The sequence below is a fragment of the Marmota flaviventris genome, chromosome 13, assembly GCF_047511675.1.
Source record: "Marmota flaviventris isolate mMarFla1 chromosome 13, mMarFla1.hap1, whole genome shotgun sequence".
NCBI classification, from domain to species: Eukaryota; Metazoa; Chordata; class Mammalia; order Rodentia; family Sciuridae; genus Marmota; species Marmota flaviventris.
In genome coordinates, this window is record NC_092510.1 from 68,295,943 (window position 1) to 68,311,609 (window position 15,667).

Genomic DNA, 15,667 nt, shown 5'->3' on the forward strand with positions numbered 1-15,667 from the left:
GCAGCAATGTAGGGAAAAGTAGGAACAGCAGACCTTGGACTGGACAGGAGGAAAGGGTATGGATGCCTGGTAGTCACAATGGCTGGGAGTCTAGGTTGCAGCCACCTGCAGCAATGGGGACACACTTGCTTCTTAAGTATTCTTTGTTCTTTTATATTTTCTATTTTTCCTGGGTCTCCCCATCAGATGAAGCTGAACATCTAGACCTTTCTACTTCCTTCAGGGCCCAGTCTGGGGTCTGCCAAGAAGGCTTTTTACCTTGGCAGCCTCCACCATCTTGGCTGTGGCATCAGCCAGGATCTTGGCAGCACTCAGGAGCTTGCGAGAGTTTTCCAGATCACTTTCTCCCTCAGCATCAGCCTTGATGGCATTGACCAGGTCTGAGGTGGCCTGGGCCAGGATACGGGCCTGTCGCACCATCTCTCCTGAGAGAACAGGGTATAATCAGGTTAGGAAGCTAGAGACACTGAGAGGGTAGTGGGTGGAGACAATGGAGAAGGAAAACAGTGAAGACAAGGTAGGTGGGGGATTTTAGGGACAGGAAAGAAACTGGCTAAAGTTTTTGAGTGATTTTCTAGCAAGTTCTTTTTCTCTGGGCTTAGGATCTTGGGGAAGATTTCCCTGTGAGTTCTTATGGGGGAAGGACAATCTCCCATGGGTTATTTTCAGGAAACAGTCTTGAGAAGACAAGACATTCTTTGTGAAGGCTTTTGGAATTAAGCAGGTAGTATGGGGAACGCTCTCTCTCTCTCTCTCTTTTTTTTTTTTGCTTTTGTTTGGTACTGGGGATTGAACCCAGCTGGGAACGTGGGCCAGGCCACGTTTACCTTTTACCTCTGAGCTACATCCCCAATGTTTTTTTTTGTTTTGTTTTGGACACAGGGTCTTGCTAAGTTTCAGGTGCTGGCCTTGATCTTGTGATCCTCCTGTCTCATCTCTACAAATGCTGAGTTTACAGGTGTGTGCCACAGTACCTGGTAGGGCTAGCTCTTATATTTGGCATATTTGGGTGTGTACTTTGTTATATTCTTATTGTTTCTTTTTTTTTGGCACTGGGGATTGAACCCAGGCGTGCTTAACCATTGAGTCATATCACCAGCCCTTTGTATTTTTATTTTGAGATAGAGTTTCATGAAGTTGCTTAGGGTCTTGCCAAGTTGCTGAGGCTGGCTTTGAACTTGTGATCCTCCTGCCTCAGTCCCCTGAACTGCTGGTATTACAGGCATATGTCACTACACCTGGCTATTCCCCTACCTTTGGTATATTCTTTAAAATACTCCAAGGAAAGCAGAGCTGGGCTCATGTTTTTGCTTTATAGATGGGAAAGTGGAGATTTTAGAGATTAAACATTGAGCCTGTGGTTGCATGGCTGAGATGGCCACACGGTGCTGAGCCTTTAGGGGTAGAGTGGTTGGGTTGGCAAAGGAATGTCCAAAGGCCTGGGGAATATCATCCGGGCTTTTGTCTTCCTGGGGGTGGGTGTCCTTACCAGCATCACCCATGGAGCTGAAGATATTCTCAGTGACAGTAAGGATGGTGTCAGTGGCCTGGTCATAACGGCCAGCAGGCCCGGCCCCTGTGGCGTGGGCCTTTACATGCTGCAGCAGTTCATTCAGGGCCTGAGTGACAGCTGTGGCTGCTGCTCCTACCCCTCGCAACAGCTGCCCATCTTCTGTGGCTGCCTGGGAGGCAGAAACACAGCCTTCCACAGCTTTGGCCACCAATCTTCCGGCCTCCACCAGCTGCTCTTGACACACAGGTGAGCTGATTGTAGGTGCCACCACCTATGGGCAAAGATGTAGGCAAGGGAAAGAAGTCATGAGGTGTTTGTGGTTTTCACATAGTCATTGGAATAGGTAATGAGGCCTCAAAACCCAAAGAAATAAAATGAGTGTCTGGTAATATCAGTCCTAGATGCAGGCGATAGTACTATTTGGGCTTACCTTGGTACAGGCCACCAATTGGGAGGTAGACAAGGCACACTGTGTGGCTGCAGCAATAACTTGGGTCTGAAGGCCTGAGTCCTCTGTTCGCTGGGCCACACTCTTGGCCTTGAGGACCAGGGCAGCTGCAGCACTTGCCACTGCCTTAGCTAGTTGCATTAGTACATCCTATGAGAAAATAGCAGTTAGTATGACCTGAGATTGAAATTGGGATCCATAGACATTTCTCCAAAGCATAAGCTGCTTCATTATTCCCAATGACTCCAATCAGAGGACAGTGTATGCAGAAGCAACCAGAACCTATTCCTAGTCCCTGCCTTGAGCAACCCAGCAGGACAGAAACCCCACCAAGGAACAAACCTACACCAAAAGAAATAGAGCCTACACCAAAGAGAAAAATGTACGAGGCGGATACACTCGAATGGTGAGGGAGGGATGGCACTAGTACAGTAGGATGGGGAGAGGAGGGACCTTTGGGGTCCTTCCTACCTCCAGCTTCTCTTTTTCCTTTCTTCTCAATCTTGGTTTGCAAGTAAGCAGTTGTCCTGGCATCTTGGGAACAAGTCCCTGAACTACTCTACCTGATCCCAGTTCCCCAGCCTTGCCTGGGCCAAGCCTCCTCATCTCCCATTGTGTTCTGCTCCCCTAGGAGGCTGGGGGAGAGGTACAGAAGCGAGTGTATGCGGCTCAGAGAGGACCAAGCTGGGAAGGCCCAGGCCAGAGGCCGTTACCGTAGGGGAATTGGGGGGAGATGGAGCCCCGGCCCCTCTGGGTGCACATATCTGCATGGGAAATTCAGGAGAAAAAGTCAGCTGTGGCAACTGGCATGGGGTGGGGAAGGGGAATAGCCAGAGGACCAATGTCCTCAGGGTAATGTGATTAGAGATTCAAGACAGCCTCAAGCTTGGGCAAGGGCTATATAGGGATGACAGGGCTAAGAATATCATCGTTGAGGGCCAAGAGTAAATTAGTAGGTTGTTTGGATTCAGGAATTCTCAATTCTTACTGCCCCCCACTCGAAAAAAAAAAAAACAAAAAAAAACCCCTGTAAGTTCAAAGTGTCATTCCTGGAAACAGACCCAGGTTGGTTTGAAGGGGTCAGTGCATAGAAGCAGGGACTGGGATCTGGATTCAGGATCAGAGGTTACCTCCTAGAAGCAGGGGTTCTAGGGACCAGGTAAGTCACCAACCTGGAAATGGGGGTCAGTGTCACTTTCCCCAATTTGCTGCAACAGCTCCCCACTGGCCTGGCCCACGTTCCCAGCTGCTTGTAGCAGGTTCTGACGGGGCTGTGGAGAGTGAACACCTGTCAGAAGCTGCCCAATATCTGCCCACGTACCAAAGGGTCTCCTAGTCCCCTGGGCCACACTTCCATCTTACAACTTGGACTGCCCTTTCTCCTTGGACTGGAACCCTGTGTCCACCCTCACTGCAGCCCCCTGGCCCCTGACCTCAGCACTGGCTGGTTGGGCACTGCGCAGCAGTTCTGACACTGCTCCTGCAAGACCCTTTGCTGCCTGTAGCAGGGGCCGGCCACTGCCGCCTTCATCCTCCAGCAGGGCAGCCAGCAGTTTCACCCCACGGGACATCTCCGTCAGGTTGGAGGAGATTGTAGTGACTGCACAGCCTACTGCAGTATAGTCTGTCTCTGCAGGGTCTCCTGAGGGCAGAGGAAAAGCATGAGACAGGGCAGGCTAGACAACAGGCTAGGGAAGGAGCATTGTCACACCCAGTTAGTCACATACAAGTCCTAAAAGAGATGTACACACATAGAACATTCCACAATGAGTCAAGGTACAGTCACACATGGAGCCAGTCACACGCATGCTTGTACACACTTGTCCTCCCTTCCCCGGCACACGCACACATGTTGGTATCCAGCCTACCTGCTGTCAGGTTCACCACAGAGGCAGTACCAGCTGTGATGGCATCTACCTGGGAGTGGATCTCATGCTTTGATTCATCCATCTTGTTCTTACGCCAGGCCTTGGAGGCCTGAAAGAAGGAAGCAAAAAAAAAAAAAAAAAAAAAAAAAATCCCCCTCAGGATCTGTTTCTGGTTTGGTTAGTCCCTCCCTATCCCTTGGGAGCTCCAGCTTTAGGACCACTGGTCTCTCCTCCATTCCATACTCACAGCATCCTGGCCAAGAGGGGGAAGAGTGTCAAAATCATCCAGAGTGGCCTGGGCAGCCTGCACAGCCTGCATGCTGGAGTTAATGGTTCCGGTGAGGGCTTGCTGTGCTGAAGTCTAAAAAACAAGGGAAGGAGGAATAACAGAGGCTGGAACGGAACGTTTAGAAGAAAGAGAAGTTAAAGGGAATTCAAATAGGAACACAGAAGCCTGGGCACTGCTGACTCCTAGGTAGGCCTGGCAGAGGGTAGAAGAAGGGCCCAGGTACTGGGGTGGAAGATGGGGCATACTTACCAATGGAGGCATGTGTCCTCGGTGCATCTGACCACTGGTAATCTGCTGCTGGGCAGGTGGCATGCTGCCCACCTGGAAGTTCTCAGGCCCAGAGGCTCCAGAGCGCATGATGGCAGGAAGGGCCACAGAACCATGCTCCACTTTCCCCACCCGATTATACTGCTGCTGAAGGACTGTTGACCTGGAGACAAGGTGGAGGACACAGGACTCCTCATCTCCCTGCCACCCTCCAGTAACACCGCCACAGCAGGTCCTGGGATCTGGGGGTTTATGAAGGATCATTACAGCCTATGCCTAGTGAAAGAACCATCCTAGGGATCCCTGTCCCCCAACAGTCGTTGAAGTCAAGCCTTGCCTTCCCTACCCAAGGGATGGGATCAGCCCAACTCTCTTCCTACTTTTTGGGAGACACTGAGTCCTCCAGCATAGTAGACTCCTCATCTCCCTCCAGCCCAAAGTGGTCCTTGCTTTTCTTCTGTAGGAAGAAAAAAGGAAGAATTGGGGGCAGTTAAAGAAGAGGAAGCTGGGAAAGGGAGTCTCTTCTTTCTATAGTCAGCTGTTTCACACCTGGGACCCCATTTCTAAAGGACTGGCTTGGGGAAGGTGTTGGGGAGAGGAGGTGAAGATGAGTCGACAGTGCTCACCTTCTTAAGGATGATGTCGATGTAGCCGGCAATAAGCTGTGCAATCTGCTCTCCCTCAGTTGTCTGGACTGAATAGTAGCCATCCTGATAATCCCCAAAGTCCTAGGGTAACAAGGTGGGGACTCAGAAGAAAAGTTAAAGTCTAACTAGAATGGAAAGTCGAAGTAACAGCTTTTCTGGAGTCACACTCAGTGCACCTATCCCAAGAAAAGGGGAAAGACCTCTATAGCTGTCCCTTCTCAGAAAATCCCAAAGCCCTTCCTCATTGGAGTCCCCAGACCCACCAGGGTGAAGCTTTTGGGAGAGGCAGCCCAGCGTTTGATGTTGGTGAGGCTCCACTCCTGGATCACCTCCTTGGTCTTCTCATCCACACGCATCACACACTCTTTAGTGATGCCTAGAAGCCTGGGCACTAGCTTGTTCTTCCCTTTCATCTTCTCCTATAAAGCAGATTGGTGTTGGTATTTCAGGTCAGAGGTTGAATGAGAGGCAAACTGTCAGATTAGCTCTAGATCACAAGGGATGCTAAGGTTGTTAGGAGGGCTACACAAGGGTGTCCATGAATGGGCCTGGGACAAGGGAAAACGCTAGGTAGAGAGGGAAGTAGCGGTGGAGGACTGACAACAGGCAGGTGTTCCAGGCAAGTTTCACAAGATCAGAAAAGCAGAGAATGGGACTTTTGGGGAAATATTGGGAAATGTGATTGAGGGAAGAGTCAGAGACTTTCAGAGAGATAGGAAAGGACAAGAGTGAGAAATAGGAGGATAATGAGAGGGACCAGAACCCACCTTGACCAGGAAGAAGGAGACACCATAAGTCTTGAGGGAACGGGCTAGCTTCACATAGCGTACCTTGGCCTCAATCTCACTCATCTGCCCACAATTCTTGTGTGCCTTCAAATATGAAATGGAGAAAGATTCAGCAAAAATATGGGAATAAAGCTACAGCTAAGAAGTCAAGGTGATATGTTAACTGTATCAAGAGAATATTATGGGGACACAGAAAGGTTCAGGAGCGCAAGAGATGAGAAATGATGGAATGGGGACTGGCTAGGGATATACAGAAGCGATGACTCATGAGATATGGATAAAGAACTTACAGATAAGGATAAAGAACTTACAGATATTCTACAGTGAAATAGGTAGTTAGGAATTAAAAGTTCAAAGAGAAGGCCTTGCGGGATGAGTATTCAAATAATGGAGATAACACCTCATCCTTGGACAAAGATTATACTTTCACAGTAATTTCAGGCATAGTAGCCCATTTGATGCTCCCATCAATCATACACGGGGTGTAGGCACTTTTATCCCACATTAGAGGTAAAGAAAATATTGAACTGAATTCCATGGCAAAATTGGTGATGGGGCTGAGATCAAAGCCCAAGTCTTCTGCTTGTTTGACACAAGACAGGGAGAAGAATAGCGGAGGGTAGAAGCAGGGTAAGCAGAGATGGGCAGTGGGCAGGGGTCCACTTAGTCAGTAGGATCAAGCAGCAAAGCTCCCAGATCATCCCAGACACTCTCCCCTACCCCATTCACCTGGAAGATCTTACGCTCTCCCTTCTGCTTCACATATTCCTTGGGCAGGAAGTCCTTCAGGCTACACCAGAAAAGGGAGGGTCAGCACATAGTGGACAGCATTGGGGGACATGTGGGACATCAATTTTGGGCCTAGGGGTATGAGGAAATGTCTAGGACAGTGCTACCTCTAGGGAGAAGGAGGACTCTAAGGGAACTGGGTCTGGATTATCTTCTGAAATGGAGATAACTTAACATGAATTCTTGAATGCAACCCGTGTCTCCCTCTGTGGGGAAAGGGGCTCATTAAATCAGAAGTTCAGTCTCTGAAAGAGAAAGGGTCTAGAGCACCATTTCAGGGAACCAAGAAGTGGAAGAACTCCCTAGAAGGATGACCATGCACTTAGGAAGCTAGAAAGTCATAATGAATTATGCATTCCTAGAAATACTAGTAGATGAAACTTGGGAGATTTTTTTTGGGGGGGAGCCGTATGCTAGGGATTGAACCAAGTGGTGCTTGACCATCAAGCCACATTCCCCTACTCCTAGTACTACTTCTTTTTTTTTTTTGACAAGGTTTCACTAAGCTGCTAAGGCTGGCCTCAAACTTGCAATCCTTCTGCCTCAGCCTCCTGAGTCACTGGGATTATAGGTGAGTGCCATCATACCTGGCTACTTTAGAAACTTTTTAATCTAATTCCCCTACAAGGAAAATGTTATCTTATTTTCCTCTGGCTACTGCAGCAAAATTCTTCAGGGAATTTTAAATAAATAGACAAGAGTTACATACTTCTGGGAAAGGGAACAGGGGCAGAGATACAGCACTACAGTCACACACTCCAATGGGACCAATAAGGAAAAAAAGAATGATGACTGTGTGGGTCAAATCCTGGTTCCTTGGAAGAGAAGACAGGGGGAGAAGGTCTGGGATGGAGACAGGCTTTTTTGGGGTGACAATGGTAGGGAGTCTGGGCCATGACAGAGCATGGGATGTGGGTTACTCACTCGAGGAAGCCAGCCTTGTGCTTCTGTTCGTTGTGGGGTCCAAACTGGATCTGGCATTGAAAGCCAGCAAATTCACAGGCTTTGTCAAAGGAGACAGGGTGGGAGCCATTCAGGATATCATCTCGTGCCTGGAGAGCATAGGAGGAGCAAACGTTGTGTGGGTGTAGTGATACCCCACAATGTGCTCCGCTCCCTCTACCTGTCCTGCACCAGCCAAGTCCTTTTAATACCTGCACGTAAAGGAGGTTCAGCTGTACAGGGTCTCGGGAATCCACATTCTGGTCTGAGTAGAAGAACTTCCTCCGCAGCAGCAGTGTCTCATGCTCCTCTACTCCCTGTTCCCTCAGTGTCCGACCATGGTCCAACCAGTTCACTGGGACATAGAGAGTTCCCTCAATGTCAAATCCCCATTGCTCCTGAGCTGTCTGCTGTCTGGGTTTTTGTTTATTTCTTCATTTCCTACTTTCCCTCACTAAAATGTAAGTTCCGTGAGTGTAGGACTTGTTTTTATTATAGATGCATCCCCAGTGTGTAAAACAGTGCCTTTTACAAGCTGATGCAGAATAAATAAGGAATAACTGACTGCCCTTCCTGGTCCTCTCCCAAAGCCCTCTTTTTTTGTTTGTTTATTTTTTAGCTTTAGGTGGACATAATAATATCTTTATTTTATTTTTACGTGGTGCTAAGGTCGAACCCAGTGCCTCATGCATGCTAGGCGGCACATTACCACTGAGCCACAACCCCAGTCCCCCCAAAAGTCCTCTTTTTTCCAGTTGCTTACACTCATCATCTGTGTGCAATTTTTGCTTTAGTTTCTCCATCTTCTTTTCATCTCGTAGCAGTGTCTTGTCCTTTCGCAAAGTGCCTGTTCCCTCATCCTTTTTCTCTTCCATCAGCTCTCGAACCAGTGAATATTCGTCATGGTTGGTAATACCTGGGGAAGGGGGACAGTTTGATAACTTTCCAGGCACCACATCTAGATCTTATGGCAGAGTTGGAGCTTCCGGGCCTGGGCCCTCAGCTCCACCAAGACCCCTTACCAATGCGAGCACAGATGGTCATGAGCATGTCAGTAACAGTCTTGGAGTCATCCACCATGATTGTCTTCACAGTTCCATCTAGCATCCGGATCTTCAGAGGTCTCTGTTTCTTCCTGTACTCCATAGTGTCCTATTGGGGTAGGAGAAGGAGGTCAGGCCTACTTTAGGCTAAAGGCATTACTTCTATTTCACATGGCCTGAGGGGAGGAAACTAATTTACCAAAAGGAAAACTATCATGATTCATTCAAAAGTAGGGTATTATGACTGACTGTAACAGAAAGCAATATGGGAGCGGGGCTGGGTATTATTTATTTTATAAGAGAAAGCAACATGGGTTGAGCATTTACATAAAGCCCTGGGTTTAATCCTCAGAACCATTAAAAAAAAAAATAACAAATAAAGCAAGAGGGGGAGGGATCAGAGACAATAGATGTGGGTGCTGAAAATAGGAGGTGGGACAGTGATTGCTGATAGAAGAGGATGTTAGTGATCCTTGATGGACTGATACTCACCCCATTTCGGAGCATATAGTAATCCAAAGCTTTCCCAGCCTCCAGCCATATACCTTTTTTGGGGTCATCATCTGACAGAAACAGCCCGAAGTCGCTGGCTAAAAGAGAAGATGGATCACCTTAGACTTATAAAGACCCCACTGTGGCTGGCTACATCACTGCTCCTTACCATTTCTCCCATGACCTTGGGCCTAAAGAGGAAGAAGGGAACAATGGAGCATAACCATGAGGAGTGAGTAGTCTTAGGGAACTATGAGGTCATCCCTCAAGTTCAAGAGCATGGAAAGGAGAAGAGACAGAGGACCCCTGCCCCAGCCACTGGGTAGTTAGACTTACGAGGGCCAGCCAGGGCCTCCGGGATACGCTCACGAATAATGCGGCAGGCATCGTACACCATGGTAGATGGCTCAAACTGCATCGTCTTCACCACATTCCCAATGCTGATCTTCAGCGAAAGTGCAACCATGATGGCAGCTTCGGCTTTCCAGCCTGGCTATACCTGTCCTGCGACATTGGGGCATTAGAATACACTCTCAATTGGAAAAGAGGCTTACCAGTCAGTGAAATTCTAGAGAGAAGATTTTTTGAAAGGGACTCACCAAAACAGACTAAAGCTGTTTTTTTTTTTTAATTTAGTAATTTAAAAGAATTAAAGATTCATTACATTAAAAGGACCAGTTCTGATCATTTAAGACATCCAGGGGAGAGGCTAGTCTGCAGGGTACAATAGTGGATCTGAAATACTATGTTACTGTGGGCACTGCCCTGACCCACCACTGAAATTTTGTCTCCCTTCTTTCTTCTAAGTGCCTCTCTTGCCACTTGTCCCTGCTCACTTCCTTTTCAAGTCCTACCCCGCCTGTATTTTTCTCTCTGTCTCTGTATTCTTCTCTCTGCTGGCTTTTCCCTGTCTGTGCTTTTCAGAGCTCTGCCCTAACACATCACGTGACCTCTTCTCTTAGCTTTAGCCTTTTCTGCAAAATGAAGACGTTATATGAGATAATTCCCAAGGGTTCTAAAGCCTGCAAACAGACTCTAGCTAGCCTGGCAGGGAGATCGAGTGCAGGCTCTTCTGGCCATCCAGGCCCACTCCTGCCCCAGCCTTTCTTCAACCTGAGAGGTTGGGGGGTGGGTGGCTCCTCAAGGAGCAGAGCCACATATCTGGTTTCCCTGCCAGTCAAGCTAAAATTATGATTCTCTAGTCCAAAGGGATCTCAGAAATTATCTAGCTAACTCTTGAATTTTGCAAAAGGGGAAGCAGACCCTGGGAAGAGAGGACAAAGTTTCAAGGCAAGTGAGAGAAAGAGCCCAGTCCTTCTAACTCAGTCCTTGTTCCTTCCAAGTCACCAAGTTGATACTCAGGTCTTGCTGCAACTCCTATGCACTCTCCGCTTCAGCAAGTCCTTCTCTGCCCTCCACCTCAGTTACCTCCTCTTACAGTATTAGTGCAGCTCAGCACACAGGGGTCTTACCCGGCTTTTCTGCCCTCGGGGCACCACATCTCAGAGGGCTAAAGGAGCCACTGTGGGCAGCAGGTGGCGCACAGGCTACAAGAGGACAAGTCTGCCCAGCAGCTGATGATGTGACCCAGTGTGGTACAGGGATTGGGTGCTTCTTAATTAAGAGAATGAGGTCCCCATTCCCTTCCTGGCAAACTGCTAGCTTCAAGTGGGGAAAGCAGGACTGGCAAGCAGAGGTGGGGTGTCTGAATACAGAAGGCATTTGAGAACCAGGGAAGTTGGAAAGGGGTGGAGGGTAAAGAGGTCAGGAGAGATGAGTGGAGAGAGTTCAAAGTCTAGGTAGAAACAGGAGGCAGATGTGGGAAAGGTCTGGATCAGTGACTACTAGACCATTTCTGACCTTATAAATAGTCAAGAATCTCAAAAGAGAAAAACGATGGCTCACTCTCTCTCTTTTCTCCAAAAAAAGAAAGAACCCTTCCAATCTCCCCTCTTTCCACCTGTTCTCCTGGGGCACTTCTCCCAAAATGGACAGACCTGGCCATGGACTGCTTACCACAAAAGTGAGGGCTGGAGGGTCAGAGAAGCTGCCAGGAGTCTGAGGAGCTAAAGCAGGACTGAAAGGACCCTTCACCCTAAACTGAAATTGCATGTCTCCCCCCATTTCCTCCGGACATATGGACACCCACATCTTCCTCAGAGGCCTCTGGTGAGACCCCGATAAGGCAGTTGAGTCATGCCTACCCTAACTCCCAGGCTGGTCCTGAGTGGACATCTACAAAATTGGGTGAAGGATGGGGAAGGTGAAGGATGGGGAGGGAATTAGTGCACTGGGGGTAGTGGTGGCAAAGAACAAGGCCCCTGGAAGTATGAATAGAAGCTAACTGATTCCTGCCCTGGCCTAAGAACTTTGCTCCCTTTTCCATCATGTTTTATGGAACAGCAACAACACCCCCTCCGTGTCCCCCTCCCAGGGAACTCCTCCTCCCTCAATACATTCCTGAGATGCATTCCAGAGGAGTTGGGCAATTGGAGGGGGGAGGTGGGACAGAGGACAGGAGGTCAAATCCCAGCAAGGAATGGAATGTAAGTGTATTGGGGCTAAGGAATTTTAGGGTACGTGGAGAACATAGAGCAGATACCCACAAACAGAACTACGGAAAGATAAGGAGTTATGGAAAGGGACAAAGAGAGCGAGAAAGCTGAAGATGGAGTCAGAATGTAAGAGGGTTAGGGGAGTAACACTCAGTCTGTTACCAAATTTGGCCTCTGAGTCCTCAACCGCGGGGAGGGGGGGAGGGTTTGTGGGTGAGACTGACATATCCGGCCTCGGGCTGCTGGAGGCTCATTTAGGGCTGGACTGGGCAGCTGAGCTGGGCTTTGGACCTAACTTCCTCCAACACAGCCCCTCCACATTTATACATGCACACTCATTCTCCCCTAACGCACCCCAGCATGTGCACAGACCTCTTTCCCACAAAGCCACCTACATTGTCTCTATATACATCTTATCTCAACCACACAGCCTCTACACGGATCTTCTTATAGGGTCCCCATCCCACACACATAGCTTCCCCACAAATCACAAGCATGCCATGCTTCAGTGCTCTGGTCCCCAGCATCTCTCCTCCTATTACATACACATTCTCCTTCATTCACCCAGCCAGAATTCCTTGAGGAATGGGCCAAACTTTCAGTGGCTAGGAACCAAGATGAGTAAGACCTAGCCTTTGCCTTCAATGGGCTCCCAATCTTCCAGATAGGTGGGTAAGCTAAATAAAGAATTACAATAATGTGATGTGATAAAAGCCAAAGAGTGTGTGCTCAGAAGACAGATCTACTTCCAAGGGGGGGAGGGGGAAGTAGGAAGATTAGGGAGTGGGATGAAAAAATGTCCATGAAAGGTATCATTTGAAGTTAGGATTTAAAAAAATAAATAAATATAATAAGAAGTAATAGTGATCTAACATTTATTGACTATATATCCATTGCACTGTACACATAATTTCAGTTATCCTTACAACAACCCTGCAAGGTAGGTGTCATTATTTCCATTTTTACAGATTTGGAAACTGAGGCTCAAGAAAATTAAATACTTGTTCAAAGTACTTGTCCAAATACTAAGTTGGTGAAGTCAGGATCCGAACCCATGTCTCTCTGACTCCAAAGCCCAAGCTCTCTCCATTACGCCAGCCGGAGATGAGTCAAAAGTAGCATTCCAGGCAGGGAGAATAGCTTAAGCAAAGGTGGAGAAGCAGGAAATCGTGGAGGAGCAGTCAGGGAAGTGAGTAGGCAGACTGGTTGAAGCACAGGGTACCTGCAAGGGAGCAGTGGTGAGGAAGTCAGGGTTAGGATGGAAAGGCAGGGGAGGCCTATAGAAGAGTATGAGAATTTTACCTACTGGTGGGGGACAGAAGACAAAAGGAAGCTTTGAAGCAGAGAAGGAACATAACCAGAACTGCAATTTAGGAAAATAACTCAGAGATTGTTTACAAAGACACTGTTTAGTACAAGTAAGAAGTAAGGAAACCAGAGTTAGAATGGTAAAGAGGAAACCGCCACTCAGGAGAGACTTTTTGGTGGAGGGTACCGGGGATTTGAACTCAGAGGCACACGACCACTGAGCTATATCCCCAGCCTTATTTCATATTTTATTCAGAGACAGGTTCTCACTGAGTTGCTTAGCACCTCACTTTTGCTGAGTCTGGCTTTGAACTTGCGATCCTCCTGCCTGAGTCTCCTGAGCCACTGGGCTTACAGGTGTGCACCTCCGCACCTGGCTCAGGAGAGATTTTTAAGAGGTAGAATTGACAATACCTAATGACAGTCTGTTCTGTCAATCTCTTGGACCAGAGCCCAAAGTCAGAATGGGATCTCTTAGCTTCCTATCATCAGTGGATAGAGCAGCTTGAATTTAGGTAAGGAATTGGGACTTTCCCAACTGGGGCAAGGATGAGGGAAAAGAAGATGGGATGTGATTAATAATCAGGTAGGAAAAATACATATACTATCAGTCACTGGATCAGGCTGGGGGAAAGGGAGGAGTGACTACATGGATGATGCCTAAGTCAGAGGAAGATGGAGTGAGGTCAGAGGCCAAGTCAGGCTATAGGGGTTTGAGAACAGATGGAGGATACAGTAAGTAGCTAAATTAGGCTGAGTAGGGTGGGGAAGTAAAGAGATATTGGCAGTGTCTAAAACTGGAGCTGTGGTGGGGGGCAGGGCAGTCTAGGGTATAGACAGTAGCTGAATCAGGATGGGTAGGGTATAGTCAGTGGCAGGGTCAAGCTGGGAGTGAAATGGGGGTGTGGTCAGTGGCCTGGCTAGGCGTGAGATCAGCAAGACCCAGTTTCCTCTTTGGGTCTCATTTCCTCTTTTCTGTTGGGGAGTGGGGGAAGGGGATCTATAACTGGATCAAGAAATTAAAAAAGACTCAGAACTAGTGGATGTACATGGCAGGGGCTGATGGGTGGAAAGGTATTTAGCAGATGACCAGGTGGTATGCAGGAAAGTGCAGGTTTGGGTGAGGGTAAATTAAAGTAGCATATGTGGATTAAGAGGTGGGGTTGAGGCAGCAGAGAGGATGGGAATGGCTGGAACAACATAGGAAAGTCAAAGGCAAAGAAAGTATTCTATAAGGAGGTATGACAAAAGGGTATGTAATCAGAGACAGGGATGAGAGTTGGAGAGGGACACTTAATATCTAGGGAAAGAGTTAAAGGGAAGGCAGTGTAGCTAAACTGTCAGGGGATTTAGTCATCCCCTTCTCCCCTGGCAATAGTGTTTCCTTGTCTGCATCCCCCTTAGTCACCTGTCTCCTCTTCCCTAGGCAGTCCCCCACTTACCACTAGGCCTTGTAACATCTTCTGGGTCCCTGTTTATTTTCTACATCCCTTCTTATAAACAGAGAGTCAGGAATCCCTGTCCTCCAACTGTGGTAACCACAGTAAGAGCCTTGGGCATAGAGAGTGGAATAAAAAAGCTGGAATCCCAGATACCTCTGATTTTAGCTGAATCCCAGAATCCTGGTCTGAAATTAGTTTATCATCTCTCTGCGTGAAAGAAGCTCCTGTGACTACACAGGAATAAGGGACCTCTGCACAAAACAAAGGCATCTACTTACTACAAACTTCTTAAATTTTACCTGCTCAAGGTCAAGGACCCTGGCCTCAGCCACAATCCCAAAGTTGCCTCTAAATCCTAACATTAACCCTGACCCTAATTTGTTTCCTGATTCCCAGTACTAGCTTTAACATTCTTCTCTTTCCTAGCAGACACCCATACTGGTCTAATTTTTACCTTTAGCACCAGCTCTCCTGTCTATAACCTTAAAGGTTGAGCCCTAAACCTAAAACTCATTTGTAATTTGATTGCTAAATCTCATTTTCAGTTTGTCCTTAATACTGACCATGACACGGTCTTTAACCCCTAAAACGGACTACTAATCTAATTCCTGTTGTTGACCCTTAACCCGACCTTGCACTCTGACTTACAGTGGCCATTTCATAAAACAAAATAATGACCTTAATCTAAACCTCACCTACACAAAACGGACCTGACTCATAGGAATAACTGAAATTTTAGCCCCGTTTTATAACTTCTAAGCCAACCCCAACTAGTCCCAAACTCACCCAAAGCTTTTCTACCACATACCCGCTATCAGCTAACACCAAAGCATATCGCCGCCCTGAGCCTCACTGCCACCCATTCCTCACCCTCCCCGAAACCTAGACCAGGCGGGGGACGGTTCCCAGGAAGGGCCTGTCTCCCGCAAGCCGGCCTACTTAACTCCGATACCTAGCTGAGACACACTGGACACTGACCTCTCCCACTGAACCCCAAACACCACACGCAGGACAGTCGGGGGCCCCGCCCGTCCGCCCGCCTTCCGGGCCGGGCCCCGCGGCCCCACCCCGAGGCTCCAGTTCGCCCGGTCCGGCCTACCTGTGCTGCCGGGCTCTGTGCCCCACCCGCCGGCCCGCTAGCCGCTCTTAGTCCGGGTCGCTGTCGGGCTTCGGCCTCGCCCTCCCTTCGACACTCTCCGCCACTTCCGTCCCGGGAACGTCCCCCACCCGCGGGCGGCGCCCTGGGCCCGCGCTCTATGGTTGCGGGGACTGCAGG

The 15,667-nt window shown here is 48.4% G+C and overlaps 1 protein-coding gene across 2 annotated transcripts in view; it reads right to left on the reverse strand.

Moving 5' to 3' along the window:
• Positions 1 to 15,585, reverse strand: part of Tln1 (talin 1) — a 33,449-nt gene extending 17,864 nt beyond the window's left edge. The window contains exons 1-20 of one of the 2 annotated variants that reach the window (XM_027931116.2): positions 15,491 to 15,585; positions 9,423 to 9,585; positions 9,087 to 9,184; positions 8,574 to 8,703; positions 8,315 to 8,467; positions 7,764 to 7,906; positions 7,534 to 7,661; positions 6,550 to 6,610; positions 5,800 to 5,904; positions 5,296 to 5,451; positions 5,012 to 5,113; positions 4,766 to 4,842; positions 4,368 to 4,548; positions 4,077 to 4,190; positions 3,830 to 3,938; positions 3,395 to 3,603; positions 3,134 to 3,232; positions 1,944 to 2,111; positions 1,490 to 1,784; positions 259 to 425 (exon numbers count right to left, since the gene is read on the reverse strand). In XM_027931116.2, coding sequence (XP_027786917.1) covers positions 259 to 425; positions 1,490 to 1,784; positions 1,944 to 2,111; positions 3,134 to 3,232; positions 3,395 to 3,603; positions 3,830 to 3,938; positions 4,077 to 4,190; positions 4,368 to 4,548; positions 4,766 to 4,842; positions 5,012 to 5,113; positions 5,296 to 5,451; positions 5,800 to 5,904; positions 6,550 to 6,610; positions 7,534 to 7,661; positions 7,764 to 7,906; positions 8,315 to 8,467; positions 8,574 to 8,703; positions 9,087 to 9,184; positions 9,423 to 9,552 — 2,625 coding nt within the window. In that variant the 5' untranslated portion in view covers positions 9,553 to 9,585; positions 15,491 to 15,585. Of the gene's footprint in view, positions 1 to 258; positions 426 to 1,489; positions 1,785 to 1,943; positions 2,112 to 3,133; positions 3,233 to 3,394; positions 3,604 to 3,829; positions 3,939 to 4,076; positions 4,191 to 4,367; positions 4,549 to 4,765; positions 4,843 to 5,011; positions 5,114 to 5,295; positions 5,452 to 5,799; positions 5,905 to 6,549; positions 6,611 to 7,533; positions 7,662 to 7,763; positions 7,907 to 8,314; positions 8,468 to 8,573; positions 8,704 to 9,086; positions 9,185 to 9,422; positions 9,591 to 15,490 lie in introns of both variants that reach the window. The other variant, XM_027931118.2, reaches the window with a different exon arrangement.
• Positions 15,586 to 15,667: the final 82 nt, after the last annotated feature.